This window comes from Salvia splendens, chromosome 10, assembly GCF_004379255.2.
Source record: "Salvia splendens isolate huo1 chromosome 10, SspV2, whole genome shotgun sequence".
Lineage (NCBI taxonomy): Eukaryota > Viridiplantae > Streptophyta > Magnoliopsida > Lamiales > Lamiaceae > Salvia > Salvia splendens.
The window spans coordinates 6208197-6235516 of NC_056041.1; the positions used below are offsets into that span (position 1 = coordinate 6208197).

General features: G+C 36.8%; 5 protein-coding genes across 8 annotated transcripts; 2 read left to right on the forward strand and 3 right to left on the reverse strand.

Annotated features, from left to right (window-relative positions):
• The first annotated feature begins 664 nt into the window (after positions 1-664).
• Positions 665-4699, forward strand: LOC121751177 (centromere-associated protein E-like). Its single transcript, XM_042145894.1, has 5 exons — positions 665-1129; positions 1264-1438; positions 1755-2974; positions 3109-4019; positions 4182-4699. Exons 3-5 carry the CDS (start codon positions 1792-1794, stop codon positions 4524-4526), a joined length of 2439 nt encoding a protein of 812 aa, XP_042001828.1. The 5' UTR covers positions 665-1129; positions 1264-1438; positions 1755-1791; the 3' UTR covers positions 4527-4699.
• Positions 4700-10515: 5816 nt separating this feature from the next.
• LOC121751143 (protein ABIL3-like) lies at positions 10516-13918 on the forward strand. Of its 2 annotated transcripts, none has more exons than XM_042145863.1 (10): positions 10516-10972; positions 11572-11727; positions 12207-12289; positions 12390-12540; positions 12708-12807; positions 12897-12989; positions 13071-13113; positions 13198-13286; positions 13377-13522; positions 13610-13918. In XM_042145863.1, exons 2-10 carry the CDS (start codon positions 11623-11625, stop codon positions 13778-13780), a joined length of 981 nt encoding a protein of 326 aa, XP_042001797.1. In that variant the 5' UTR covers positions 10516-10972; positions 11572-11622; the 3' UTR covers positions 13781-13918. The 2 variants fall into 2 exon arrangements, with proteins under 2 accessions (XP_042001797.1, XP_042001796.1); XM_042145862.1 differs by having other exon boundaries at positions 10517-10910.
• Positions 13919-14137: 219 nt separating this feature from the next.
• Positions 14138-15784, reverse strand: LOC121750817. The gene is made up of 4 exons (XM_042145433.1): positions 15616-15784; positions 14708-14780; positions 14575-14630; positions 14138-14368 (listed from the first exon to the last, which is right to left on the reverse strand). The coding sequence occupies exons 1-4, from the start codon at positions 15672-15674 to the stop codon at positions 14257-14259; spliced, it is 300 nt and encodes a 99-aa protein (XP_042001367.1). The 5' UTR covers positions 15675-15784; the 3' UTR covers positions 14138-14256.
• Positions 15785-16829: 1045 nt separating this feature from the next.
• On the reverse strand, positions 16830-22031 carry LOC121750444 (putative aminoacrylate hydrolase RutD). Of its 2 annotated transcripts, XM_042144982.1 has the most exons (11): positions 20842-22031; positions 20508-20697; positions 20128-20210; positions 19755-19855; positions 19434-19529; positions 19282-19335; positions 18854-19002; positions 18632-18749; positions 17866-17953; positions 17166-17375; positions 16830-17086 (listed from the first exon to the last, which is right to left on the reverse strand). In XM_042144982.1, the coding sequence occupies exons 1-10, from the start codon at positions 20948-20950 to the stop codon at positions 17188-17190; spliced, it is 1176 nt and encodes a 391-aa protein (XP_042000916.1). In that variant the 5' UTR covers positions 20951-22031; the 3' UTR covers positions 16830-17086; positions 17166-17187. The 2 variants fall into 2 exon arrangements, 1 of the variants encoding a protein (XP_042000916.1); XR_006039863.1 differs by lacking the exon at positions 17866-17953 and having other exon boundaries at positions 17173-17375.
• A 153-nt stretch (positions 22032-22184) lies between these two features.
• LOC121750443 (nephrocystin-3-like) lies at positions 22185-26903 on the reverse strand. Of its 2 annotated transcripts, none has more exons than XM_042144981.1 (10): positions 26837-26903; positions 26288-26536; positions 25694-25967; positions 25203-25353; positions 24773-24992; positions 24586-24677; positions 23937-24072; positions 23424-23755; positions 22575-22939; positions 22185-22483 (listed from the first exon to the last, which is right to left on the reverse strand). In XM_042144981.1, the coding sequence occupies exons 1-9, from the start codon at positions 26875-26877 to the stop codon at positions 22689-22691; spliced, it is 1746 nt and encodes a 581-aa protein (XP_042000915.1). In that variant the 5' UTR covers positions 26878-26903; the 3' UTR covers positions 22185-22483; positions 22575-22688. The 2 variants fall into 2 exon arrangements, with proteins under 2 accessions (XP_042000915.1, XP_042000914.1); XM_042144980.1 differs by lacking the exon at positions 26837-26903 and adding an exon at positions 26748-26822.
• Between the last annotated feature and the right edge of the window lie 417 nt (positions 26904-27320).

Consider the following 27320-nt stretch of genomic DNA (forward strand, 5'->3'; position numbering starts at 1 on the left):
ATCTTCGGGTCAAGGATCGACCAGCACCCTAGCTTGCCACTCATGAGGGCCGAAAAACTTCATTAAATTTGGCATCTAGTGTCACATCATCCCCCTTCTCATCCATCATTAGACCATTACCCATATTTAGGAGTGTAGAATCATATGTGGAGGGACAAAGCAGCTCACCCACATGCTTTTGGCAAGCTACTCCGTCCCTCCACCTCTTACAATGCGGTTTTTGTTGTCTCATTTCGAATAAATGAGATATCGTATTGTTGATACATTTATGTTATTTTGGTAAAATCTCGTGATCCATAAGAATAATTTATAATTGTTATACTCTATATTAAGCACACACATCAGTGCTTGCATGTCGTTGTAGATGTCTGAGTACATTTGTGGTACCTATTTGTGGTATAATTTGAAATAAATTTTTTTTCCTAAAATCATATACAAATATTGCATCTATTCATGCATTTTTATTTGAGTATTATTTTAGAATTTAATTATTTGACTTTTGTTTATTTCAATTATGTAATTTTCTTTTTCAATATTCACAAATTAATTTAATTGAAAATTTAGGAATAAAGAAAATAAAAATTCTGAAATAGGACAGAGTAGTAAATAATACTACTACTCTTACAATATGTTCAATTTTTTATTACTCGAAATTTGTAGATAGTGTTAGTATAAATACTGCAATGCTCAATGTAGTAAGCCTATGCCGTTATCTCGAAATTGATAGTAGTGGCCTATTCCTATCAAATTTCCATGTCTAGAAAACATTGTTCTATTAGGAATTAAACTACATAAGTTGGAATGTTCAACCTTTGATTGAAGGTGGAAGAAGAGAATAATCATAGCAATGATGAGAAAATATCCTTTGAGAATCAAAGACTTAATTTTCCTTGCATATATATTTCCATGTTGTGGGGTTGTAGAGAGAGATAGACAACCAAGCCAACCTGGATTGTGTCAGTACACAAACTGTTTGATAATTTGCCAGAAAGATATAGCATTGTCTCGTACCTCAAAATTTTCGAGTGTCAGTTTTGACGAAACTGCCAATAATATGGCCCCTCTGCTTCGCCACATTCAGAAACATCAACTGAATCAGAGAATATGAGGAAAAAAGATGTCACTAAAAGTGGGTTTTGTTGGGCCAGCTCAGAAAACTAGTAGAAAATAAAGATAATTATAATAGTCATAAGTGAATAATCATTGTGTGTTTTCCTTTGATTCTTGCCACTTATACGCAGTTTCTCAACACTTTTTTAACAGAATTTCAGAGCTAGCACGTGGAGAAAGCCATGTTTTTTACGTTATATCAATGATTAATTACTTCAGTTAGACCAATTCTGCTGCTTGGTTTACTTGGAAAAGGAAATTGAGGACTCTTGCTTTAGCTGAGAGATAGAAGAGAAGTGTGCTTGAAGAGAAAATTGCCTCGATTCTTGTAAGTAATTTCTAGCTGATGATTCACACTTGAGTTCAAATTTAGATTTGGGTTTTGATTTCATTTTAAGAGGATATTTTGGTTTCATTTTCTGCTCTCGGTATATCGTTTGTTGTGATGATTTTCTGTTTAACTTGACTAGAAAGAGTTTCATGCTAGTTCTCTTTGTTTTTGTACGTTGTGCTCTCATTCTTTAGGTGTGATTGTACTTTAATTCTTGCAGTATGTTTGCCTGTGAATTCTTGAAATTTAACATTTGGAGAGGCTGATTTTTGTACTAATTCTTAAATGCTGATTGCAATACTTCATTGTTCAGAATTGGGCTGGTCTTGTAATTTCTGGGTGATGGTCTGATGATGGATGAGAAGAGGATGTCAGGTTCTATCACTGTTGTATCGGAGGATAGTAGCGATTCGTTGTTTCCAATGTTGTTTGGTGTTTCTTGTGCGTTTTTTTCTCTAAGGCTGCTTCCACAGCCTGAATTATGTGATGATAAGTGGTCACTAGTTAGAACTAGAATGCTTGAAGGGAGTAGTCGTCTCTTAGGATTACTCGTGTGGCGGGTTCAAAGGGACATGGCAAAAAGTAGAAAATCAGAGCTTCTTCAGAGGCTTGAGGATGCAGAGAAACAGGTTGAGGAAATGAAGAAGAGAAGAAGCGAAGATGCAAGAGCCAATGAGAGAGTTGTGAGAATAGTCGCAACTCGGGAGCAGAGCTGGTCCGATGAGAGAAAGAAGCTCAGGCAGCAAATCGGTGGCCTTATGAATGATTTGAGAGTTGTAAAGATGAAGAGTGAAAGATCAATTGCTGAACTGAATCAGAAATTGATGGAAAATGAAGCTATTATGCATTTGAAGGACAAATCCATTGAGGAAGTGGAGCTCAAGAGAATGGAGATTGATGAAAAAGTTAAGAAGGCTGAGAATATTGTAGAAGAGATGAGAGAGAATGCACAGCGTGAAGCTCAACGCCATGCTAGTGAAACCTTGAAGCATAAAACGGCATTCATTGAGCTTGTATCTAGTCAGAGACAGCTTGAAGCAGAGATGAGTCGGGCTGTAAGGCAGGTTGAGGTAGCAAAGCAAGAGCTTGATTCAGTTTTGGATCAGAAAGAGCATGCTGTCCTGGTTGCCCAGAAACTTTCGATAGAGCTTGTTAAAATGCGTAAAGATTTGGACCAGAAAGATCAAATTGTGTCGGCTATGCTGAGAAAGTCTAAAGTAGATATGACCGAGCTTTTAAAGGAAGTAAAATCATCAAAGGCAAAGAGACAGCAATCTGATCTAGAAGCAGCACGATGGAAAGCAATATTTGAGTCTAAACATGATAGGCATTTACTAAGGAATATATTGTCTAAGAATGTAAGTGTAAAGTCGGATATATTCTCTGGTGGAAAAGGCGGGCATTTAAAAGTTATGACATCACTGGACGCTGGAAACCATAGAGCATCAGAGACTGATTATGGCGAGTTTGAGCAAGCAGAAGCTATTAAGCATATTAACGACCCATATTTGACTGCACGAACTGATGAGGCACGTAAGATCTCTAAGCATGAAACTTGTTTTTTTAAAATACTTGTATTGAGCATATTAATGTCTCTTAGCTCTCTTGCGCCTATTGAATTTGTAACTAGTTCTTTTGTTTTTTTGTAATTCATTTTGCAACTTTAGAGTCTCTAGCTAATGTTGAGCGCTTGGAGAACTGGGACAACTTGGAAACAGTGAAATACGAATTTCCACTTCAGCAAAGGCATAACCTTCAAATAGATGCTTTTGTGGATCAACTGAGGCTCAAGGATAAAAGGTTGGAAGCTTTCCGTTGGCGTTTGTTGAGCATGGAAATGGAAGCGAAGAGGTTGCAGTCACACATTGAAGGGATCGATCATGAGATTACACAGGTGAGGAATGAGAATATGAGGCTGGAAGCTCTACTGCTGGACCGCGAGACAGAATTACATGCATTGAAAGAGCAGCCACTGATGCAGTTCAATCCTCCAAACCTCCAGAAATTGAACTTTGAATCCTCTCTACACGAGGCAGCCATGCACCATAATACGGTATGGTCGAGAGTCAAGGTCATCAAAAGGAAACCGGGGCAGGGAAGGCAAGAGATGAAAGTTACAGCAGAAGAAATTCCTCAAGAAGTCGAGAATGAAAAGGTGCATGAAATAACGGTTGATGAGCAGCTCAAGGATATAGCTGAGACGCTTAAACATCCGCATAAGGAGATCAAAGATGCAAAGGTTGCATCCCTGGATCCTAATCATGTAAGGCAGGGAAGAAGTAGTTCAGATGATGCAGCGAATGTCGAAACAACAATATCAGCAGGCCAAGGATTAAGTAAGAAGAAAAACTCTACACTGAAATTGGATATTCATGCCCTTGGAGTCTCATACAAGATCAAGAGACTTAAGCAGCAATTTCTAATGCTCGAGAGGTTGATGGGGAAGCAAGAAAACAGCGAAAACAACAATGTGGATATTGCAGCAAAGGGATTATATGCCCTTACATCCCTCCAAAATAAGCAGGTTGATCGATACCAGTCCCTTCAGGGGAAAATTGATGATCTCTGTCAAAGAATGGTATGCCACTCATTATAAAATAATTGACCTATTTTTACTTATGTAATAACCCAAATCTAGATTTTAGTGTGCTCAGCTAAAGAATTGTTACTATACTACTCCAACAACATCAATTTGGTCACCTAAGCAAGTCAATGGTATTTTATTTTTTGTAATGTGCAGGATGAGAAGAACCTGAATCTGAGCTGCAGAGTCTCTGCTATTGCTAGAACAAGCAATGAAACGAAGAGGCTGGAGCACTTTCTCGAAGAAACCTTCCAATTACAGAGACATATAGTCGTGACAGGACAAAAATTAGTGGAAGTTCAAGCTAAGATTGCCACTGGATTTCTTGATTTTGTAGAAAAGATTGATCAGCCTGAGAGCTTTGACATGAAGAGATTTGCTGATAGTATCATAACGCTGTTCAGAGAAGTTCAGAGGGGCCTTGAAGTCCGAATATCTCGGATTATTGGGGATCTTGAGGGAACCCTGGCATGTGATGGTATCATACATGTTAAAAAATAGCATGGAAATATTTAATAATGAGAAGACGAGACCATAGAATAGCTCCTTATGTCTCACTGTAGAGTGTCTAATGTAACCACAGAGTCTACCCCTTTTCGGTTTCGTAGGGGTTTATTCGTCTTTTCTGTTCAGTTATGGAAGTTATTCTAATGAAATTATGTTTTACATACTTAGTGATCCTTGGACTAGACATTTTCAAAATAGTAATGTGCCAGATAAATACACTAACTGATTGGTGATTTGATTTGATTGACCATGGATATTCAGTCCATGTTACTAAGGATGGTCAACTGTTTAGCTATATTGTTACTTGAATCTTAATAATATGTCATTTTAAGATATGTTTCATTTTTTCTTCTCTGTTGGTTCCTTCTCTTCCATGTCTTTCAGGGTTATAAACAGGAAAATCGTTGCAACGTAATCAAGCAAATGGAGAAGAAAAACTGTGTTCCTGCAATGGGTGAGCTTAGCTGCTATTATATAGCTCTTGATTTACCTTTTCTACTCATTGGTGTAGCACATGCTCAATGAATTATGTCAAACAGCTTTTATGTAGATTAGTTAGCATAAAGAAGACAAGAACATCTTCCCTGCAGCGATCAATAGCAGCCTGAGTTAATCGTAGATCAAAACCATATCCATGTTCTTGAGTTTTATATCACTCTTTTGCCACTGTTAATTATGCATCAGAAGAGATAAACTATGAGTGTGATGGAAAAATTATTTAATTGTTAGTTGGAAATGGCTCCTTAAATTGTAAACCTCTCGAGCCTTCTGAACTTTCTAGACCCCATACCATTAGTTAAAGTCATCATCGCCATCACCACATCTACCTAGTATAGCAGCTACATAAAATGCATAAATGCATGTGATTACTTCCAACAACTACTCATTTAACAAGTTTCCTGAAATAATCTTGCATGTGTTTGTTTATTAAATCATTTCTTGAATTAATCATTTCATGTTAATTTTCATGTACCTGTATGAGTAAAATTACCTTCAACATGCATTTCCTTGCATCAACACCTGACAAAATATTTTCATCACCCCTTAAAAATTTTACCATCTGAGGATCAGCAAAAACGATGCGATGATATGAAGGTAATGGTGTTGATATGTTATGTAAACTCATTTTACCGTCACTGCACCAGTAGGATGATACGCACTATCAATTTGTGGCTGTAAACACTACCAAAATCCAAGTTAGATAAGGTAGTCCGCTACTCTCGTTTCCTCTTATCAACGACCTATATGGATCAATCATAACTGACTTGGCATTGAAGTAGAGTGTTGCAGGCTGTTAATAACTGGAACTGGGCTCCCTCCCTATCTCTAGGTAAAATCAAATGGCCTGGTACGTAAAGTCTTGCTTTGAGGTCACTACAAATGATATTTATCATAACTTAATGGTCTTGTGGGGAAAAGAATGGTGTTTGTATGATGTGATATGCTTGATTTAGTTATGAATGAAGATGGTACATGGATTAAAATGTGAATAAGTTAATATACATTCATGTATACATGCTGTCAGAGGGGCTTCTCAGTCTCACCTCATGCTGTGTTAGCATCAGGTCAACATAACCATTGTTTGGGGTGAAAAACTGAAAAAAATAAATAATGAGAAATTTATATGTGGAGAGTTTGTTTGTGTTGGTGAATGTGAAAAATGATATCTTGATACTACATTGAAAAAAAAAAGTTGTGTCAATATATTCATTCGAGTGAAATGGTGTTCATCCAAATACAGATATGAAGAGTAAAGGTGAAATTTGAGTGTAGATTCTTTTATTTATTTTTTGAGAATTTTGCACATTTGGTGTTTGAATGATTATTTAATTACATGTGTGTGTATTTATATACTAAAGTACTATTAAGAATTTAAGAAACATGAGAGAAAAAAAAATGAAAAGTAAAGACAAAACCAGACGAGATTAGAAGAACAATGACTCAATGAGTAGTTCAATGTAGACTGAGAAATTTATACGGCCAAGATGAATTTAAATCCAGTAATATACTACTACTAAATATAGTATCAAATTTTCATCCATGCATATTAGTGTATGTTTGTGTGTGTATCTGTTATTTTTGAAGTGTAGAAACGAGGAATATATTTAATCAAGTATAAATAATGCAATAATTAAAGTGATTATCAATTGTGTTTTGCTTTTATTCCTAAATCACTAGCGAAAACTCTTTTTTTTTTTATTTCCGAATTTTAGGTGCAATGTTTTATTAGTAATTAATGGCTAGTTTTGGTAGATTGTGATTTATTGTAAACAATGGCTAGTATTTATAATTTAATGAATAAAATATTGAAGATGCATAATATATATAATCGTCATTTATTGTATATACTTAGTATTTGTTGCAAAATTATCACAATGTCGATTGGAGCTTGGAGGCATGGATCTAGTTTGAGTTTCTAAACTTAATTTATCTTTTAAAAGTTAAAAGGATAGATTATTATGTAATTAATAATATATAAATTTTTGACATTTTTTAAAATAGAAAGTTTATAGTTTTAGGAGATAAAAAAAGGAGTTTTTTTTTTATAGGAGAAGGTGAAATACATTTTAATTGACTATATTAATAGTAATTCAATTTGGTTTGACTTTTTGATAGTGGTAGGTCTCAATTATTTAACATAGCATTGAAAGTGCATGGCTAATGCGAAGTCTCAAATTGAACTGTTTTGAAAAAGAAAAAAAAAATCCGAACGGGAACTGTTGCAAAGTAAAATTACGACATCTGAGCACCATTAAATATACTCTATTGATTAAACCACCGATTTACACTTATTTACTATCGTAAAAGTCAATATATTTACGCACCTTGATATATAACCAAAATATAAACTGTATTGGACTTTACCCATGTAAACATAGAGTCAGAGAATACCTATTTCTAACACCGTGTAGCTTTGCTCCAAACTCGGTGACGGACTGTATATGAAATTCAAACACAAATGATGAGAAAAATTTTAAAAATTGATGTAAAAAAAGTCGCGATGATCTGATGGGTCCCACCCGCCATTCACGGCGGTGATGGAACTAATTTAAGTTATTAGACTGAAGCACTCCCAAAAGGCCTTAATTAACTATAAGCACATTTACTAATCATGATTTCAAACACTTTATGTTCACATCTAAACCAACATACATAAAAATCATTATTATCTCCAATAAAGCTAAAGCTCAACACTCCTTATAGGGTCAGTCAGGTCACTCTTTTTCTTTACAATAAAAATTACTATAAACATAATAGAGCAATTTTATTTCACCAATTTGATGTAAGCTTTTTAAAGTACACGACTAGAGACAGGTGAAACAAAAATTCATAAAACACTGGGATCAAAATTGATTGGTGAATTTTGAAACTCACTTTTACGGAATAAATTCATCTTCAAAATGTTTGAAACTGTAACTTGAATCATCGGGATGATATAACTCGGTTTGTGCCGACCCAATTACTCAACCAGATGATTAATATGTCCAAAAACGACACTCAATATAAACGATGACAACTTAAACACTTCCAAAAATATTCAATCAATTTTGGGTTATAGCGATAAATAGATGTCGAATTCTCTGCTCCATACTTGTGAAAAAAAATGGAAGCTAAAAGACTGTAGTACATCACTAAAACCCAACCAAAACATGACTCTGTGATTCCGAAAATAATTTGAGATGAAGTGGTAGAGAAATATGTAAAAGTAAGAAAAAATAGGAATATCAATTTGCAATTAATGACAGGTTGTAGCGAAAAATCAGCTTATGCAGTAGTCATCATTGATAATAGATAGTGGATCTATTAGGGCCCAACCCAATCATATGTTAAGTTCAGTCGGTATGGTATCTCAATATTCAAATTGCTACATTGCTTGTGTCAACTATAGTCAAATAGTCATTATAGAATTTATCTAAAAATTCAAATTTCTTTATATAAGATCTGTTCCAAACAAGTTCTTTATAGCATGTGTACTTTTCTACCTATCTATCTATTTTTATTGGAACCAAAACGTTTATGAGTATTAAAACTCATTGCATTCACTCAATTTTCTCCCTTCCAAGCAATTGGGTCGTTGAGAGCATCCTCATCCGTGCTCTTACCAACGAGCACAGATGTGGGCCCGGACCCATTTTTACTCTCTGTCCCTAGGCAAGAGCACAACACCCACATCAGTGCTCTTCCGCAAGGACAAGCTCAAGGGTCCCACCATTCTATTATTCAATTTAAATAGAAACATTTCCACAATATTAAAATGCATTAAAATTACTCGGAATACTATTACAAATTATAAAAAATTAAAAATTACATAATTAAAATTCTAAAAATTAAAAATTACATAATTAGAATCCTAAAAATTAAAAATTACATAATTAAACTCCTAAAAAATAAAAATTACATAACTAAACTCCAAAAAAAATAAAAATTACATAATTAAAGGCTAAAAATACCCTCGTGGAAGACTATTCATCCGGCTCTACCCCCAATGTTCTTTGGAGACTCCGTATCATTACCACATGCGATCGAAGTTGCTCGGGGGTCATAGTTGTGCTATCGGCCAAATTGAGTTGGGCCAAAACCCCCCACAACGAGTTGGTGGGGGGTTGAGGTGGCACAAATCGGGGGCGGATGGAGTCGCGGTGGGACGACGGTTGGCCGTCGACTTCTTCTTTCCTTACGACCGGCGTTGGGAACTACTCGGACCGGCGTCGGGCTACCCAAGTTAGCTCCGGCGAGCTGGTTGGACACCTCATCGGAGCCGGCGTCGGATAGGGATACCGACCTCGACCGTTTGCTGGAAGAGCTAGAGGAGGATGATACGCCTCCCCTATACTTCGGATGCACACACACCTCCTGCCAAACATTGGGGTATTTGAACTGTTTGTAGTGTTGGGATTTATAGGTCGCCAACGCGGCACTGATGATGTCGACCTCGCTTCTGTCGCTCCCCGTCGACCGCTCTTCCTGGAGGTAATACCCCTGGAACTTTTGGATTTCTTCGTTGGCTCTGTATATGGCATTGCGCACCATACTCTCGTTGCGCTCGATTGTTCTAGGTCACCGGATTGGTTCGTGTGATTGTACCGGCGATAGACGCGCCACCAAAAATGGTCACCGGATTGGTTCGTGTCAATCTCCGGATCTTCGGAGATAGACAAAAACGCTTTGAATAATTGATCCATCTCCCCTGGAGTGTACGGGATGCGGACACCACGAGTAGGAAGATGAGGAGTTTGAGAGCTATCGCTCCCTCCCGCTCTAGGTACGGGTGGTTCGGGTGCCCACCCGTATTGCCCATCGGGGGCACCGATGGGCATCTTGGCCATCCACCGCGTAAGGCCGATAGCCACCCGGAGCTTGCGAACTTTGGGTTTGAGGAGGGGCCGAAAATTTCGTTTCCGGACTAGGAAATGGTTGCGAGCCGAACCATTCATGGTTCCAATCGCGGGAGCCGGAGGGGTGATCGCCGGAGCCGGACATTTTTTTGTTGTAAGAATGAAAGAAAGATTGGGAATTGTAAGAATGGAAATGAGAGAATTTAGATGAGAATTGTGTAGTGTAGTGTGAAATTTTTTGTGGAATTGAAGGTATTTATAGATGAAAATGTGAATTTTTGGGGAAAAAATTGAAAAATAAATTAAAAGTGAAGAGAAAATGGATATAATTTTTTGGGAAGTGGGAAAATATTTTTTTATTTTTAATCGGATTTTTTAATTAAAATCTGATTTTGTTTTTAAAAGGAAATTGCAACGGCATTGTCGTTGGCCAATCAGACGTTGACACGTGTGCTGCTCGCTGGCACGAACGTGCTCTATTCATCGAGCAGCGCCGCGTCAGCGACAAGAGCGCAGCGGCTAGCAGCGGTGCGCCGCGCCGCTAGCACGGATGGATGGTAATTTGTCACCGCTCTGATAAGCATCAACAATGGTTGAATAGATAGTTGGTCTTACTTCAAAAATCGGCTTTAAAATTTGAAATCCCAAACGTCAATCATAGATATAGCAACGTGCTAACCTCAACTCACTACCTACCTCGTTCATCTTCATTTTCACTCTGTTTCCCAATTTTATAAACCTTTTCTTTATCCCCAACAAAATTTTAAAATGAAATTAAAGATGTCATTTTGATTCGAGTCAAAATCTTGGCACCAAACCACTATAGCGACATCGATGTTTATTGGGCCTATCGTTTTCCTGTTGTCTGCTTTTGCCTTTCTTCAAAGCCACACTCTATGATCAACGTTGAACGACAAACTGATTGTGGTGGGTCGGTTCCCACTCTTGCATCTTGCTCACAGTTGTAGTTGTAGACACCATTACTTCTTTGCTCCTGCGCTGTTTGTTGAATTGCCTCGCCGAGACTTCACAATTGTGGGAGGTGAGCTCTTCATTCTCAGAGCTCTACTGCTTTAGCTAAATGCTTCTTGTTTTCTATCTGTGGTGAGTATAATGCTCATGAGTTTTGGAGAAATTGGAATTGCTGTGCAAAATGTGAATCTTGTTTCTACTTCTTCTTTCCTGAAAGTGAAAAAAAAGTAGGCATTTGTAAGGTATTGATTGTAATCTAATGAATTGTGGTCTGACAATGAATAAAAGGACTGTGGATTGTTATCTCGAGAATTTCAAGATTGGCTTATTTAGGACTTTCAGTTCTTTTTTAAGTTAATGAATCCATTATCATTGGGAAAAAGAATTATCGTGGCCCATCTTCTTTAATTTATTGTTTTTGCCCTGCTAATCTGTTGGTTCTGTCTCTTGATTTTGTTTGCTTCTTTTCAAGATTGAGATGGGATTCTGGCTGTCCACACAGCAGTTTCACATATAAAAGGGGGAAAGCATTGTAATGTTGCTTTTCAATTGTTTTATTTTTCTTTTTCATATATCTGGAGCCCAGCCCACAGACCTCTCTCTCTGGAGAAGGAGACAACTTTCATCTTTAAGTTAGTTTTTGCAGAGACAATGTGTTTGATATTCTCAGTAATGCTGCTAGCTATATGTGATGGTTACACAATTAAAAAAACTGTAATTTCTTTTTGCAGATGGTTGTTGCAGGATAGGAACTTTGTATCTACTATTTTAGCCACTCCTTCATGGAGACAATGACCGCTGCTGCCTCCATGAAGTTTCCTCATGAGCCGGCTAATTATGATGAGATTTCTATGCGACAGAGCATGCTCTTCTCTGATAGTTTAAAGGTACTTTATTCTTCCATATAATAATCTGTTTGGTGTTGCATAACAGCATTTTTAATTTCCTTAGACGTCATTTTAAATTTTGAATCATTACTTGCTCATCTTCGCCTTAAACTAGCAATGTTACTGCTCTGAGGAGAAACGGGCAAGGAGGGAAGATAAAAAAGAAGTAATTATGTAAACCAACTTTATTGAATGATGCAGTGACTGTTGGAGGAGAATTATTGTGATTTTTCATGTGGAGGAACATCTCTTCTTAGTTAGGCATGATTTGTTTGAACTTGGATTCCTTATACACATTTATTTCTTTTCCTTTTTGGTCGGGGGAAGGTGGCAGGCAGCGCAAGATATTACTTTGTAAATAATACAGCTCTCTAGTTAGTACATCTCATTCCTATATTGAATAAGAGCCCTGTTTTGGATCGCCATCTTGCTGCTGTACATGATATGCTTTTTAATAGAGTAATGCTTTATTTCTTCAGGATTTGAAGAATCTTAGGAAACAACTCTATTCAGCAGCAGAGTACTTTGAGTTGTCTTACACCAACGACGACCAAAAGCATGTGTGAGTTGCTTATGGTTGTTGAATTGCTACATTTCGCCTGTTCCCTGCCGATTCATCACAGTAGGTTTATTATCCCATTTTAATATATCTGAACGCGCAGAGTGGTAAATACGTTGAAAGATTATGCCATTAAAGCTCTTGTCAACACCGTGGACCATTTGGGTTCTGTGACCTTTAAGGTCAACGATCTGCTGGATGAGAACATTGATGAAGTTTCAGGAACTGAACTTCGATTATCTTGCCTTGAGCAGGTATAGTTTGGTTAAATCTTTGATATAAATGATCACAGCATGCCTATACCATTTGAACCAATGGGTGAAGCAGAACATTCAAGATGTTTCATCAACTGATGCATAATGGGTTTTAGATGTTGTTCTTTCTAGAAGCAAGTGCTTTATTGTGTTTCTATGTGATTTAGAGATTACGGACATGCCATGATTACATCAATCGTGAAGGTCTCTCTCAGCAGTCGTTGGTGATAAACACTCCCAATTACCACAAACGATACATCTTGCCTGGTCTCTCTCTCCATTTATATATACAGGCAATTCATAGTATAGACCATATACGGTTTCTGAACAAATATTTCTCCGACCTTTATCTTCAGTGGGAGAGACTATGAATGGAGGTTTACGCATGAAATCAAAGTATCAAGGTTGCAGCGTAGACAAAGGAGACGAGTGGCATCACTTTAGGAGTGGTAACATGTTTATAATGTCATTTTGATGCCTATGTAAGCTCTGATACCATGTGTTGATCTCACGAGCAACATACCTTGCAGCTATTCGAGCTACAATACACGAGGCTCCACCATCAATAGCCAGGTGAGGTTTCTCCCTACTAAATCAACCTGCTTGTATACCAAAGTTACTAGTCGTAAAACATATACTTAGGCAAATGTCTTGCAGTGAAGGGCGCTCCCCCTCACCTACTCCTAGACTCGTGCAGCAGCCAGGAAACTTCGCCTTCTCCAAAAGCATGCCTAAGAAAGATCTAGGTTCGTTCCTCAATTAAAAAAACTATTTCTTCTTGTTTCTTGCCAACTGAAATCAGCTCAATCACTGTGATGTCTTTCTCGACATATCAGAAAGGAGAACAGTGTCACCTCACCGGTTTCCACTTCTACGTTCGGGCTCCCTATCTAGTAAGCCCACGACTCCAAAGAGCTCACGCCCGACCACCCCAAACCAGAGCCGGCCAACCACCCCAAATCCATCTTCAGGAAGACAACCGGTGTGTGACATGATACTTTTTTTCTGTTTATTTGTCACCCAAAGTAAATGCCCCCCCTGATGTATAATTTGATTGAATTTGGTACAGTTTATTTCTGATCCTCGGAAATCGGCTTCAATGCGGATTCGTGTCGGGAAAGAGAGCCCAAAGGAGTTCGAGCAGATCCCCAGCAAAAGCAAACGGTTGCTCAAAGCTTTGCTCAGTCGACGCAAGTCGAAGAAAGATGATACATTATATACTTATTTGGACGAATACTAATGGAAAAGAGTTGAAAATGGTTGTTTGTAGTACCATTTTGCTTTCCCCTTTAGTATTCACTTTTATATCTCATTTATGGAAAGTGTAATTGTCAGAGAAACATATTCATCAATATGAGCATGTTACAAGATCTATACATTTACTGTTGCACAAGAATTCACCACAATGTTGCTTTGCTTTGATAATAGAATTGAAGTGTAGAACTTATTAGACTTTGAGATTGCAATATGCCAACAAAAACATATCTAATGAACTTGGAAAAGTAAAGTTAACACCATTTTCCTATTAAATTCATAAAACTCTCCTACTAAAGCATCCCGAGAATTGTCAATGTCCAAAAGGACCAAAACAGCCATATCATCTCAAATTTTGATCAATTTCAATTGATGATAATTATACAGAGTATAATCATGAGACACAACAAAGCTATTCAAAATTACACTTGGTTCAATAATTATACACTACTCAAAATGTCACTATATCAATCCCTGACCAAATTCTTCAATTGTCTTGGTGGCAAGTGTAAGAACATCGACAAAAGCACTATATGATGCACGGAGGAATCTTGCTTCGACTGCCTCAAAATCCCTGCAAATCATCGAGATCAAGCAAGAAAAACTTAAAACAAACAAACAAACATCTGAGTGAGTAAATGATGCTGAAATTTTGACTCGTCTTGTTCCTAGTATGCTCTCTACTACTTGATATGAAGCAAGAACCCTAGCTCAAATGCCATAGGTATAAATGCTTATCAAGCCAGCTATTTTCCTCTATTACAAGTACACGATACTTACACCAAAAGTTTCCCGTTGGATACTGACATATGCCTTTTCACCTTATCCGGTTGTAACTGTAAATCGTAAGCAAAAAATACAATCTCAGATAAAGGAAATCAAGGGCAGAAACCACATATAGCACACAACGTACCTCCTTATCGACGGCTAGAGCAGCATAAACCATGTGAGCAATTTCTTCGGACGCATAATCTACTTCCAGGTTGCTGCAAGCAACTTCTATGTCAGACAACGAGAACATCATAGACAACAAAGATAAAGAGTATGAATTTGCTTACTAAACATAGATACAAAATACAAAACCGGACAACTACTTTCTTCCTATCCAATATAGAAACCGGAAAGAAAACAATGGGATAAATTGGTTGTAAGAACATGAAAGAACTTAATGCCTATGCAAGGTTATGAAAACAACAACCTATTTAGTATACAATGTATGACTGCTTGACAGTAGAGTTTATTGCTATATAGCTTAATGTGGAGAAACAAAAGAATTTATGCAGAGCAGCACAGACGCAAATCCAGCAGATGCTCAGAAATCAGTATCAGATACTTGAAGCAATGATACAAAAGTTACACAAGATTCCAACTTTCACCCTCTCATCAAAAACTTGGAAACAATCAATCTAATTCAGACAACCAATTTTCTTTAGAGGCACACTTTGGGTGCATCCACATTAATTAAATCCTAATTGTGAACTTGTGATTAATAAAACCTAATTGGGATACACACAAGTTTTCACCTTTTCTTTTGGTATTCAGATATATTCAAAGATATTACAACAAATACTGTTAATCTTTCTTCATGAAATTCTATAGCACTATTCACATACAAAGTAGCGTTATTTACAACTCCGGCAGTTGCAATAGAAGAAAAATAAACATAGTTAATCAGAAAAGATAAACCCATTAAAAAAATGCATCCAGAAAAGATAAATTGTTGGAAATATGAAAGCCCGCACTCATACGATGTAATATGGCATATACACAGGAAAACCATAAACCGAGAGAGAGAGAGAGAGAGAGAGAGAATGAGATCACCATCTGAAATCCCATTTGGTGGGAGCTCCGGTAGTGACGTTAGCAGCTAAGGTTGCCATGTTTTTTGCTGTGGAATTCGAAAACAGAAGTAACGACTGCAGAAGAGTCTCAGACGGTGTAGGGCAACAACTACCGGGTCAGGTCGGATCGGGTCGGGTTCAAACCATTAAACCGGGTTGACCCTTTTACGTTTTTCTATGTGGACTAACTTTTGAAATTCTGAAAATTAAGTTTCCTAATTCAATAGATGGTTAATTTCCTAATAATAAATTAGGCATGGACTCATGTCATAACAATCAAGATTCAAGCATATTCTGAAAAATATTCCTATGTTTTAAACTTAATATTTTAATAGCTGACGTTTAAACATTATCACAAAAATGGTTTAGAAAAAACATTCTTACTCATCCCAACAGTAGTACATTGGTTTCAAATACTCATCCAAACAATAGTACATTGGTTTGAAAATAAGATAAATATTTAGCTTTATAAGTGTTACTTAGTTAGGTGGTTTCATCCAATTAATTATTTCATCTATGTTAAGAATACTGTCGGCTTATGAATTTAGATCCTTATCAAGCTTAATTTCGTATAATCTCATATAAATTTAATCTTGGATAATTTCATATCAATTTAATAGTATATTTGATTAATCGAGCATTTGTTTACGAAGGAATCCCGGGGGCTAGGTTGTTTGGCTGAAATTGGTTTAGGGCAAAGAAAGCATATAAGAATATTCTGGTAGTATATTACTCCTGTAAATATGCCATGCACTTTTTTCCACAAACAAAACACACACATGTATTCTCGCTCTCCAAGCTTCTCCACCTCTCAACCTTCGTGATTTCAGCTCAGCCGCAGCGCCTCTGCCACTGGCATCCTCAACACGGCGGCTACTGCAGCTGTGTAGGCCATCTCCTAGCTTAAAATATACACCTAAGTCTACTCTCTCAATATTGTTCTTTTTGGTATGCAACTTATCAATTCTGCATATGTTTCCTTTGGTACTATTTCTTTTACTGATACTGATGACTTCTTTTACGATATTATTTGATGTATATGTGTGTCTCTATATTTATTACCTGGTAGTATTAGTTTACTGTTTATATGTATATTTTAGGTGAGCAATTTTTTGAACCCAAAATGGCACTACACAAATAAATGTGTGTGTGTGTGTATATATATATATATATATAGAGAGAGAGAGAGGTGAATTCCATATAATCACTTTTCATTGCTCAATATGTTGAATCACAATTTACATTGTATCTGTATAGTCCACAGGGGAGGAAAAAAGGTGTCATCTTTATTTGAATGAACAGAAAATTGTGTAGATATTAGCACTTTATCTCAATTCCAGATAGAGCACAAGTTCCTCGGGATTGCCATGGCATACAACTCTCGTTGTATAACTCATCTGTGCCCGGATTAACAATCTGTAGACGATAGTAAATGAAGAAAAATCGAATCCCTGCGTGTCAAGAACAAGTAAATGCTTAAAACTTGCAGCTACTGCATGAACTAAGGCATTACAGGGAGAGTAGGATTACCATTTACCAGTAGGGAACCGTGTTAGTTATTAAGTGCTGCTGGTTCTACTTTGACTGGCTTAAGCCTCATCATGCCTCTTCGTAAATGCTGAAAGGCTAGTACAAAGAGCCCAAAAAAGTACAGCATCAATATATGTAGCTTCTCTACGCTTTCAAGAATGAAAGACGAACTGATTGCTCTCCCCGCTCTTATCTGAGAAGCCTTGCACCCTGAAGAAAAGAGCAAGATTAGGCATACTTAGGTAACCATGGTCCATGCCAGGCTGCTCGATTTCAGCAAGCATAGTTGAGTCAATAAGCAAGAATGAATTTGTTCCTTGTGCTTTGATATGGAAAGATTGTTATGACAAAACAGAGGCAATAGATCAATAGGCAAAAATCAAACTTTTGCTCTTAAATGGAATAAATGAAATGACCAGATACCCACATCATTTCTAGGCCTTGGTCATGGGTAGTACAATTGAGCCTCGTAAATATGCACTGAACTGGCTCGCAGCGAGATTGCCTAAGCTATACATGTTTTCTCTTACTAAATCCTACGTTGACAAGGCGTCACTTTAATGCCTTGGAAGCCATGAAAACTTGTGAAAGAAGGCAGTGAACTTGATGCATGGTGGGTCTGATTATATGGGTTGGGTAGTCTCTAGGAGATCTAGACTAGTAATACGAGATGAAGAATTCGTGTATAAGTAGCACCCACCACTGCTCTTAGTGGACACATTTGTCCATTCATATGAACTTGCCCTACTTTGTGATGCCTTGATCAACTCTAGAAGAGCTTTATTTACCTGCAGTTTGAGGGATGAAATACCATGTAAGCCTCAAGTTTTGGATTTCTGGTCAATGTCATACTCAATTACAAATAAATTTCGATGATATTGCACATGATTTTCATGTAGTATGTTTCTCTGTTGTACTGTTTAGAGGACAATAGATCATTACACTGATCTTTGATTTATGAACAAAAAATGGCCCTTCAGTAATGTTGCAGGATATGTTTACTTTAGGGTCTTAGCTTATGCTCAACAGGACTTCACAATCTTTTTAAGAAAAAATATTTGGTCGGGATCTTGAGGCATTAAGTAACTTTGTATATGATGTTAAACCAATTTTGCTCTTCCAAGAAAAAATACCAAAAATGGTTTTCCATGGTAACATTCTTCACCATTTTCTTATGTATTCTCAAGTCATGGACGGATTCTGCATCATTGTAACACATTTCCCTCTAACCTTTCTAGGAACTTAATTTCTGTATAGAGCATATTATCTGAGCCTTGTTGACCAGTGAGGGTAATGTCATTATGAAATTACCCGATACTTATAATATGAGAACTTCTAATCTTGCTTTCCTTTATGTTGAAGCTAATGTGACTTTTAACTTCAATCTTGTAGTACTTATCAGTATGATTCCATAGTTATTTGTGTCAGTTATTATTTCATTATTTGTCGTACTAACATATACTCACCTCCTCAGTTCTCTCATGGCTTACTAGATGTCCACCATTAAGTTCAACCATTCTTGCAGATGGATATAATCTCTCTGCAAGTCGTTTTGCATGGGACAGCTGAGCAATTACATCATGTCTACATGGGAAGAGGAAAAAAAGAAATGCATACATTAGTTTTCTGGGAAGACACATATGAACAATGAGAAAAACATAGTAAGAGTCTTTAATAGGCTAGGCTACCTTCCATGAATTACTGATACTGGAAATCCAGCCATACGGATAGAATCCATCTCTTTTCTCGACATTTTATGGGTCCAACACGCATTAATCTGTCCGTCAAATCCGTACTTTGACTGCATACCTGTTGATGATATGGCTTTAACGTATTCCTGCAGAATTATAGCATCATGTTATGCTTCCAAATCATAGAGACACTACTCGATTATAAATATATAGCCTGCATCAGAAAAATAGTTTGGCACCAAGGGTCTTCTGTTGTACAGGAGAACACCACAAGTCATAGTTATTGTTTAATGAGAATGGTATGCAGCGGTAACAAATCAAATTCAAGGCACTGACTTGACCACATTCTTCTAAGACCTATGACTCTATTCAAGGATACAATTTCAGGTTTCTCACCTCAAGTTCAAAATATTAGAGTTCCTTACTTGGTATAAAATTTCTCTTCTAGTCTTTAGTCCAATGTACTCTTGAAGATATTCCTGCACGGAGGAGAATGGATTTTCGATCAATTCTCAATGAGCTGATGAGTTCTGAAAGTAAAACTCAGCCATGCTTACTAACCTAAAATAAACTTTACCTGTGAGTAGTGGGTATCTAAATCAACGGCTGCTCTCTGTTCAGGTGTTTTCGCCCTCAGAAAACGCAGAGCAATTGACAGAGTTTGACGGTCAAACTGAAAAGAATTAAGAGCAGTAAATTAGGATCAGGATGGCAAGACACATTACAGATACGGGTTGAAATTCATAAAGAAATTAAATTATGATTTTGTTATGATGAGTTGGCCATGCTTATTTCTTTGACCCAATTTTGCCTCAGGTGGATTTGTTTTCGGTCAAGAAAGAATAGCAAGAGAAAGACAAACAACATAAAGCTATTAAATAACCCCAGAAATTGATACCTTTGGTAAGCATTCATAACCTCCACCAGTTACATTCAACAATGCCAGAGATGAAATTCGATCAGGCACCATTGAAGCAAGCTTACAAGCAATCATAGCACCTGCATTATCAAGAAACCATTCAATAACAAGAAAAGCTAGATATTTTGCAACTCAACGTGAAAAAATCTCACTGGCCATGATTGCCCATTTGACTGAATCTAGATACATTCAATATATGGTTGGTTTCATACTTTCATTAAAGGTAAACTGATTACCAAACCCTTGAAATCACAACATCCAACAACAAATGGGTATATGTGGTTCAATATAAAGAACAAGAGGACGAGTTGAGTCAATCATGCCAACTAAAAATCTATATTCAAAGACTTACCCATTGAGTGGCCAAACACATGAGCTTTTTTCCATCCCAAATGATCCATTAGAGCTAGTGCATCTTTAGCCATTATACTCGTCCTGTGAAATGCATACTGATCATCAATCACATTACCAAAATTTCACAACCATTCCACAAATTTAGAAAAAAAATCGCATATACTAGTAGTATTACGCAACAAAAGCAAGTTCCCAGCAAAAATATTATTGTTCAGCCATTCAATCATACGCGTCGATTAGCATCAACAAAACCTTCAAATTTGACCAGAACTAGGGTGTCCGGAAGAACTCTTTCTTCGTAAATAAAATGCCAAAAATCATGCTAAAAGAAACATTGATTAAAAAAGCTTCCAAAATAAGGTGGCAATCAATACTCACGTGTACTCTAACTTTTGGGTGGGAACGGAGCTTCGCCCCATTCCACGGTTATCAAAAGCGCAGACCTCGACGCCCGCCGGCCCGGAACCGCTCGGATCTTCCAGCGGCGGCGACTCGTCGTTGTTTGGCCTCAGCGTCCCGGCCAGACCATTTATCTGCGGCCCCCAGGAATCGTGGGTCCCGGCCAATCCTGACGATTTGTCATCGGAAAGCTTCAGTCGGAAACTCAATTTCAATTTCAGATGACCATTGAAATCAGGAGAATTTGTGGATGATCGTGAAATTCAATGAAAACAAAGAAAAACCCTCGAAAAGTGAAATGCGCGCGTTTTACCTATGATCATGAGAGCTTTGATTGGTCCTTTCCCGTATGTTCTGTAGAAAAGTTGGATCCCATTGCCAACTACTATGTTCTGATGCCTACCCACTTCGCAAAGCGGCATTTCCCTCCCCCCTTGATCGTGTCGTGTGTTCTGCTGTGATTATGAATGTTGGGATGGAGAGAGAGGGAGAAGCGTATATCGGTAATTATCACAGATTCCAGAAGAGAAAATAGAAATGACAGATTGCATGTTTGTTGCTTTAAATGTGCTGCTAATTCATTCATTAATTAATTAATTTCACATGTGTTAAAATAACATTGTTCTTCGAATAAATTGGAATGATTTAATTTTCCCATTAAAAAGTGGACTTATCATTATAAAAAATAGAACACGGTTTTATAATCAAAACATCCTAAAAATGGATTTGTATTTCTTCACGATTTGTAATGCTCAATTGTGATATAAATAAAAGCTCATTTATTTATAACAAATGATTTTTATATCATCTAGAGGCTTAAATGAAAGTTATAAGTATTTCTTTATGATACGGTTTTACCAATTCAAAAATGGTGTGTGTGCCAAGTGTAGAGCTTATCGGGCAATCCAATTATTTCCACTCATTTATAAATGAATGTCTATAAAATATAACGAAATCAAATTTAAAAAGCAGCGGGCGGTTGGTCGGCGTTGGGCTGGTAAAGTCAAATGTCACTATTTTAAACTCTAGTGTGAAAGTGGGGTTATTGGTCGCCGATCGCCCTATATACTTTAGTTTCATTTCTAATTATATTAAAATCAATTTATAAAGTTAGGCTACGCGACTTAATTATGTAGTAACGTTTAAACTAAAAGTAATTTTTAGTAACTTTTTTTCTAGTCAGAAAAGTATTTTTTTAAATGTGATCGAATTTCGATATCTTCCACGAAATTATCCACCTCTAAGTCGATCTCTTTGAAGATGGTACATTTTTAGCTTTCTAAAGGACACAGCTATATGTTATTCATTATATTATGGTTTTTTTCTTACACGACGGATCTATGAATAAAATATCACTGCTCATCTTCTCCCAAGTAAAATAAACGAGAAAAATGCTGGCATTTACTTGTTTGAAGGGAAATAAGTACTTGAATTTTACTACTATATCATTGTATCAAGATCAACAATCTATTTTTTCTCTATCTATAGACTAAAGCAGTAAACAATCATTTTAAACATGTGTTTTTTTTGTTGGACAATTTCGAGATATGGTCTATGAAGTCTGTGACTGTAATAATTTGACACGTTTTCTGTTTCATTATATCATCACCCAAATTCTCCACAGTAATATTTTTCATTCGAGAATCTTAAAATGTGTAGCAGATAATTTAGTTTTAATTTCTAAAAGCACCTCTCACAATCTCTTACTACCTTTTATAAATGGCAAGTTAGAAGATTCAGAAAATGGAAGTATGAGATAACCATAAATACCTATATTCGTCTTTTGTGGGCCAGATGTATATATTGCGGAAGATGAGGCAACATTGGAATACTCTTGAATTGCTTCAGAAAAACAGCTCAAGCCAATAAGATACTGCACTATATGGTGAGCTCAAGGGCAATATTTCGGAACCCAGTCACTGGTGAGCATCACATATCTTCAGGCATCGCACGCCCTGTTATTGATGAAGAAATTTAGAGGGCGCTCACATCATAGCTGTGTAGAAGTCAGTTAACTTGCAAAAATAATTTATATATAGCTCGCACCTCATTACTCGGCCTCAAAGATTTGGTTGCTCGTGTTGGTGACCTCACATCATTAAAATCAAGAGTTCTAGGCTCATGTGCATCAAGAATATATGTATAGTATGGAACTGAGGACTAATACTTGACCATGTGTTTGTGTTTGTTCCTCAGTATGGAGAGTCTCCTCTGCAGAGGATACTTCTCATCTTTAATCCCCAACTTGTCCATGTAATGTACAATTTTCTTCATTGTTTCCATAACCTCTTCACTCTCAGGGCCAAAGGCCTTTTCCTGAATTTTCAAAACCCTCTTGAGGAGCTCCACCAATTCACCATCGGCCTTATCCATTCGGCTCCTAATGGACACCAAGCAATCTAGGGTCTCTCCTGTTAATCATTCGTAAAACAAAATGGTCATGACTATTTAGATGGAGACCAATGGGATACACTCCCTCCACACAGCTCAAGTGATTGATTGGTTTTCGCCGCGTGTTTTGGAAAATGACAATAAATAGCTAAAGTGAAGAGAAAATAAAGTAAGAGATAGAATAATGTATAGGAAGTCCTCTTTTACATTATTCTCTCGTACTTTACTTTTTCTCTACTTTAATTAATTATTATCATTTTCCCAAAACAACGGCCAAAAAGAAATCAATCACACATGGAGGGAGTATAAGAAATGCAAATCACAAAATCCAGACAATGATGAAATCGGGAAGCATTACATACCTGGAGTGCTAAGCGTACAAGGAGGTTACATTTACAACAATGATACAAGAATATAGTATAGACGTAGTAGCTCAAGAAACAACAATTGTAACATAGAATCAAGAATACTGGATCAAGAGTGCAGAAGTTATTATAGACTTACCAACAGGTAAAGATTCCTTTCCAAATGCTTCTTCACGGATCCGTAGTACGTCTGCAGCAAGACTTTCAGCTTCTTCATCACGATGTAGGTTGTAAAGAGTGACAGCTAAATGTAACATTGGGAAGGTAATAGCTGGGTCATCAGGAGGCACATTCTTCATCATTATTTGCAAACTTATCCGCAGCAAGCGCTCAGCTTCACCAAAAATTTTCGAGCCTGAATAGGAAGTTGCAAGATTTACGAGATGGGGGACTAAGCTGGGATGATGTTTTCCTTTGGATTTTTCAGATATTGACAAGCATTCTTCCAGCAGGGCTCGGCCTTCTGCTCCTCTGCAAAAAATAAAGGAATTTTCAAATTCCTGTGATCAACACCTACTACTTGTATGCCCACTAGTATCATATACTGAAACGTATGGTAAAAGGGAAGCTTCCACAGAAAATTGATGGAATATAATTTGAGTCCTGCCATTAGAGTAGAGATAAATAAGTCAGTTTAGTGAAAGTTTTCTACCTTCCCGCAACATGAAGTAGCTCGGCCAATTCGATTCTCATTTTCTCCATAACTTGGTCATCCAATCCCATTTGTGTTGAATTCCTAAGGATCTCCATAGCATTTTTATATAGATCAATTGCCTCATTTATATCTCCTGTAAAAGATACGAAAAGTTAACAAATGGATGCCTCAGGGGGCAACATTGATGCTCAAGGGGTGCTAATTGTTTACCTTTCAAGTTATTTAAACCCTATTTCAATACAAATTATACAATGAACACAGTGACAAGACTCAACCAGTTCTATATAGGCTAAGCTATTAAGCGCGTGACATAGCTCTCAAAGACACTTTCAGGTAAGGTAAAAGAACAAGAGAAGGACAAGTGGAAACAAGCTTCTCCACATGAATTTTCTCTTCTGTTTTTTGGTTCAAGAATGAATAATAATTACCACTGTCATGGAACAGTTAAACTAGAAGCTAGTAGCATAGCTTTACTTTTATATTATCTAGGGTGCTGTAAAAGATACAGAATTATATGAGATCCATCTACATGAGAAGAAACAACTATTCTATACATATCATCGATAGAAACTTGATCTAAAAGATATTAGTACGTTGTGTACGAACCATTCAATGCTTTCTTAATTCTTATGAAATAAGATCATACCTGTTGCACATTTCACCTGGGCCAACGAACACATAGCTACTCCCACTCTTCCATCTTTTTCCCCATATAACCTTATATAGATGTTTAGTACTCTAACACAAAAGAACAGTAAACATCACAATGAAAAAGCCTCTCCATGAAATAACAGTATATGCAAGTAAACACTACCCATATACAAAGCACTAACCTATTGAATGTATATTCAGCATCTGATGCCTTTCCCTCCTTCTGTAGAAGATTGCCTAATGCACTTAATGGGACTATCAACTCTTCACCCTCCCCTCTGCTTAACTCCAATATTTTAATAACATGGTGGTATGTTTCTATAGCCTCACTGGCTTTGCCAATAGAGCCGAGCACTTTTGCAATTCCCATCAATGGTGTGCAAAGTAATGAGCTCTTAGTTCCTAAGGGGGGAAAAATCATGCAGAAGTTAGCTTCAGGTTGACCAAAAGTTCGCAGAGTGGTGCCAATTTTTGTAGTTCAGTTAGCATCTTCTCAGAACAACAGAGCCTACTAGTCTTATGTTATTTGGCATAACAGAGTAACAGACACAGAGATAAATAAAGCATATAGGTGGTTAAGCAGATGTCATTAAATTTCAATGTTCAGCATACCATATTTCCTCTCCATAATTTGCAGGGATCTTTGATAGAAGTTTATCGACAACTCAAACTTTTCCAACTTGGCATAAATATTTCCCATATGCATTAGTATTGAATCAATAAGCTGCTCCTCATCATTTATAACATTTACAATCTTATGCAACTGCAATCAGACAACAATATTATAAGTAGTGAGTATTTAGTTAATCAAACATGGTGATGAATTTCAAAACAGACAGAAGATGCTCTTGAAGAGATTCCATATCCAAAGCATGGAGGTGGAGATAACCATTACAGTTATTAATGATAATATGTATACATGTTATCTAGCTAAGTAGATCCAACACTTGCACGTTTATTTTAAATGCAATAGATTTAGCTATCATGTTAAGTTGCAAAGAATAAAAGTGATCTCTGTGACCCAATGTCTCAATATCTTAAAAACCAAAGTATTGCCAAACTTGAATAATGAGTATAGCTATACATTTTGCAAATAAAATTACCATATCCATTGTGGATCCCACAGTCCTCAAATCTCCAACTGCCATGAAACCCAAAGCAATGACATCAAGAGCAGCAGCTTCTTCAATGCCTTGAGCACCAGAATCCACCTGTTCTTTAACAGCTTCATAATTTGCTAGGAGCAAATCTACTGCATCGTCATTCTTCCCCAATTTAATTAAGGTCTTCACTTCATTAAATAATTCCTGAAGCTGCTCTTCGAGGTCATTTAAGCTTCCAGATGATTTCATGTGGGTCTCACTAACAATGTCAGACCTACAGTTACAAAGAGTAGCACACCACAAACCACACACCACACACAGGTTAGAGTAGGAAGTGATCTGAAATGAAGTGACATGTTAGCTAGTGACATATTTGCCAAATGAAGGAACATGTTAGCTAGTGAATTATAAAGTGATGATCTCATGTTAGGTAACAATGATGGTACTGACACATGAAGGCAATAGTCTGTGATGATTAACTCGAATGCAGCCAGAACATCCGAACCCAATACACATTTTATAAATAACTTTCACATTTTATGAAGGGCAATTACATTTTATGAATGACAAATGTGAACCTATGTAACCTTATACCTCTGCAAAACTTCCGGGTCCAAAACACCTGAAATCACATGTTTCCGTGGATGTCTACCTCGGACGCCAGACAAGCTATCCGCGCCAAAACTTCTCAGTCCACACTGTCCATAAAATGCATCGAATGGTACCAAATATAGCCTACAACTACGTTTTGAAAACGGAACAATCATTGGGATACAGGAACACACAGACAATGTCTGTAACCGCACGTGCCCTAATTGTGTTTTTGAACAAACTGGATTCATCCTGAAATAAATAGAATAGGAGTAAGCAAAAACAAGTTCAGTGTGAGCACTAACGCCTTTAATTTCATTCAAACACACACAGAGACAAACAGTTAAACAATTAGAAAACACAATACACTTTATTACTATAGAATTCTGAGCTGAAAGCTGAAATAAACACACAAACAATGTACTATAATCGTATAACCGACAGGAAGAGAATAAATGAATACAGATAGTTATTTGATCTTCGAATTACAGCCTGCAGATAATGTGGTATTATCTCTGTATGCATATGCATAGTTGTAAACAAGGAATTCACCTGAAATTAGGAGGAATCGAGGAAGTGATGATGGCAGCCATTAACGAAGAAGGGGTGAAGTCTTGGAGTGAAGTGAACGTGAAGAATGGGTTTTAGTTATGGGCTCCACTATTAATCTATTGGCCCATTATCTCAGGCCCAATAGTGGTGGCGTTGAATTGTTCTTTTCACGTTTGTTTTGCACAAAATCATGTGGAGTTGACTTTACAGGAGTAGTAAAATACTCAAAAACCTCAAAAACAAAATAGGAAAGTCCATTTGCAGAGCTATTTGATATAAGAACATTTAATGAGAGGACAAATTGCCTTCAAAAATTGATTAAATTTTGGTTTATTTTAGTTTTGAAAATTAGTAAGAAATTCTGAAGTTTCGCAAAAATTGATTAAATTCTGGTTTATTTTAGTTTTAAAAATTAGTAAGAAATTCTGAAGTTTTAATTTACGCGCAATATCTCATGGAAAAAATCCAATAACATATGATTTCA

What these genes read in the sequence shown, in the direction of transcription:
- LOC121750444 (XM_042144982.1), bottom strand. Translation starts at nt 20,950, where the DNA reads ATGCCGCTTTGCGAAGTGGGTAGGCATCAGAACATAGTAGTTGGCAAT. An exon ending in GAAGAGAAATTTTATACCAA is followed by an intron (nt 19,003 to 19,281) that starts GTAAGGAACTCT and finishes ATAATTCTGCAG; the next exon opens with GAATACGTTAAAGCCATATC. An exon ending in GTATCAGTAATTCATGGAAG is followed by an intron (nt 18,750 to 18,853) that starts GTAGCCTAGCCT and finishes CTTCCCATGTAG; the next exon opens with ACATGATGTAATTGCTCAGC.
- LOC121751143 (XM_042145863.1), top strand. Translation starts at nt 11,623, where the DNA reads ATGGAGACAATGACCGCTGCTGCCTCCATGAAGTTTCCTCATGAGCCG. An exon ending in CAAACGATACATCTTGCCTG is followed by an intron (nt 12,808 to 12,896) that starts GTCTCTCTCTCC and finishes CTTTATCTTCAG; the next exon opens with TGGGAGAGACTATGAATGGA. An exon ending in CATGCCTAAGAAAGATCTAG is followed by an intron (nt 13,287 to 13,376) that starts GTTCGTTCCTCA and finishes TCGACATATCAG; the next exon opens with AAAGGAGAACAGTGTCACCT.
- LOC121750443 (XM_042144980.1), bottom strand. Translation starts at nt 26,815, where the DNA reads ATGCATATGCATACAGAGATAATACCACATTATCTGCAGGCTGTAATT. An exon ending in CCAGGTGAAATGTGCAACAG is followed by an intron (nt 24,073 to 24,585) that starts GTATGATCTTAT and finishes TATCTTTTACAG; the next exon opens with GAGATATAAATGAGGCAATT. An exon ending in AAAGGAATCTTTACCTGTTG is followed by an intron (nt 22,940 to 23,423) that starts GTAAGTCTATAA and finishes AATGATTAACAG; the next exon opens with GAGAGACCCTAGATTGCTTG.
- LOC121750817 (XM_042145433.1), bottom strand. Translation starts at nt 15,674, where the DNA reads ATGGCAACCTTAGCTGCTAACGTCACTACCGGAGCTCCCACCAAATGG. An exon ending in ACCAAATGGGATTTCAGATG is followed by an intron (nt 14,781 to 15,615) that starts GTGATCTCATTC and finishes AGTTGCTTGCAG; the next exon opens with CAACCTGGAAGTAGATTATG. An exon ending in CTCTAGCCGTCGATAAGGAG is followed by an intron (nt 14,631 to 14,707) that starts GTACGTTGTGTG and finishes TACGATTTACAG; the next exon opens with TTACAACCGGATAAGGTGAA.
- LOC121751177 (XM_042145894.1), top strand. Translation starts at nt 1,792, where the DNA reads ATGATGGATGAGAAGAGGATGTCAGGTTCTATCACTGTTGTATCGGAG. An exon ending in TGCACGAACTGATGAGGCAC is followed by an intron (nt 2,975 to 3,108) that starts GTAAGATCTCTA and finishes TTGCAACTTTAG; the next exon opens with AGTCTCTAGCTAATGTTGAG. An exon ending in ATGATCTCTGTCAAAGAATG is followed by an intron (nt 4,020 to 4,181) that starts GTATGCCACTCA and finishes TGTAATGTGCAG; the next exon opens with GATGAGAAGAACCTGAATCT.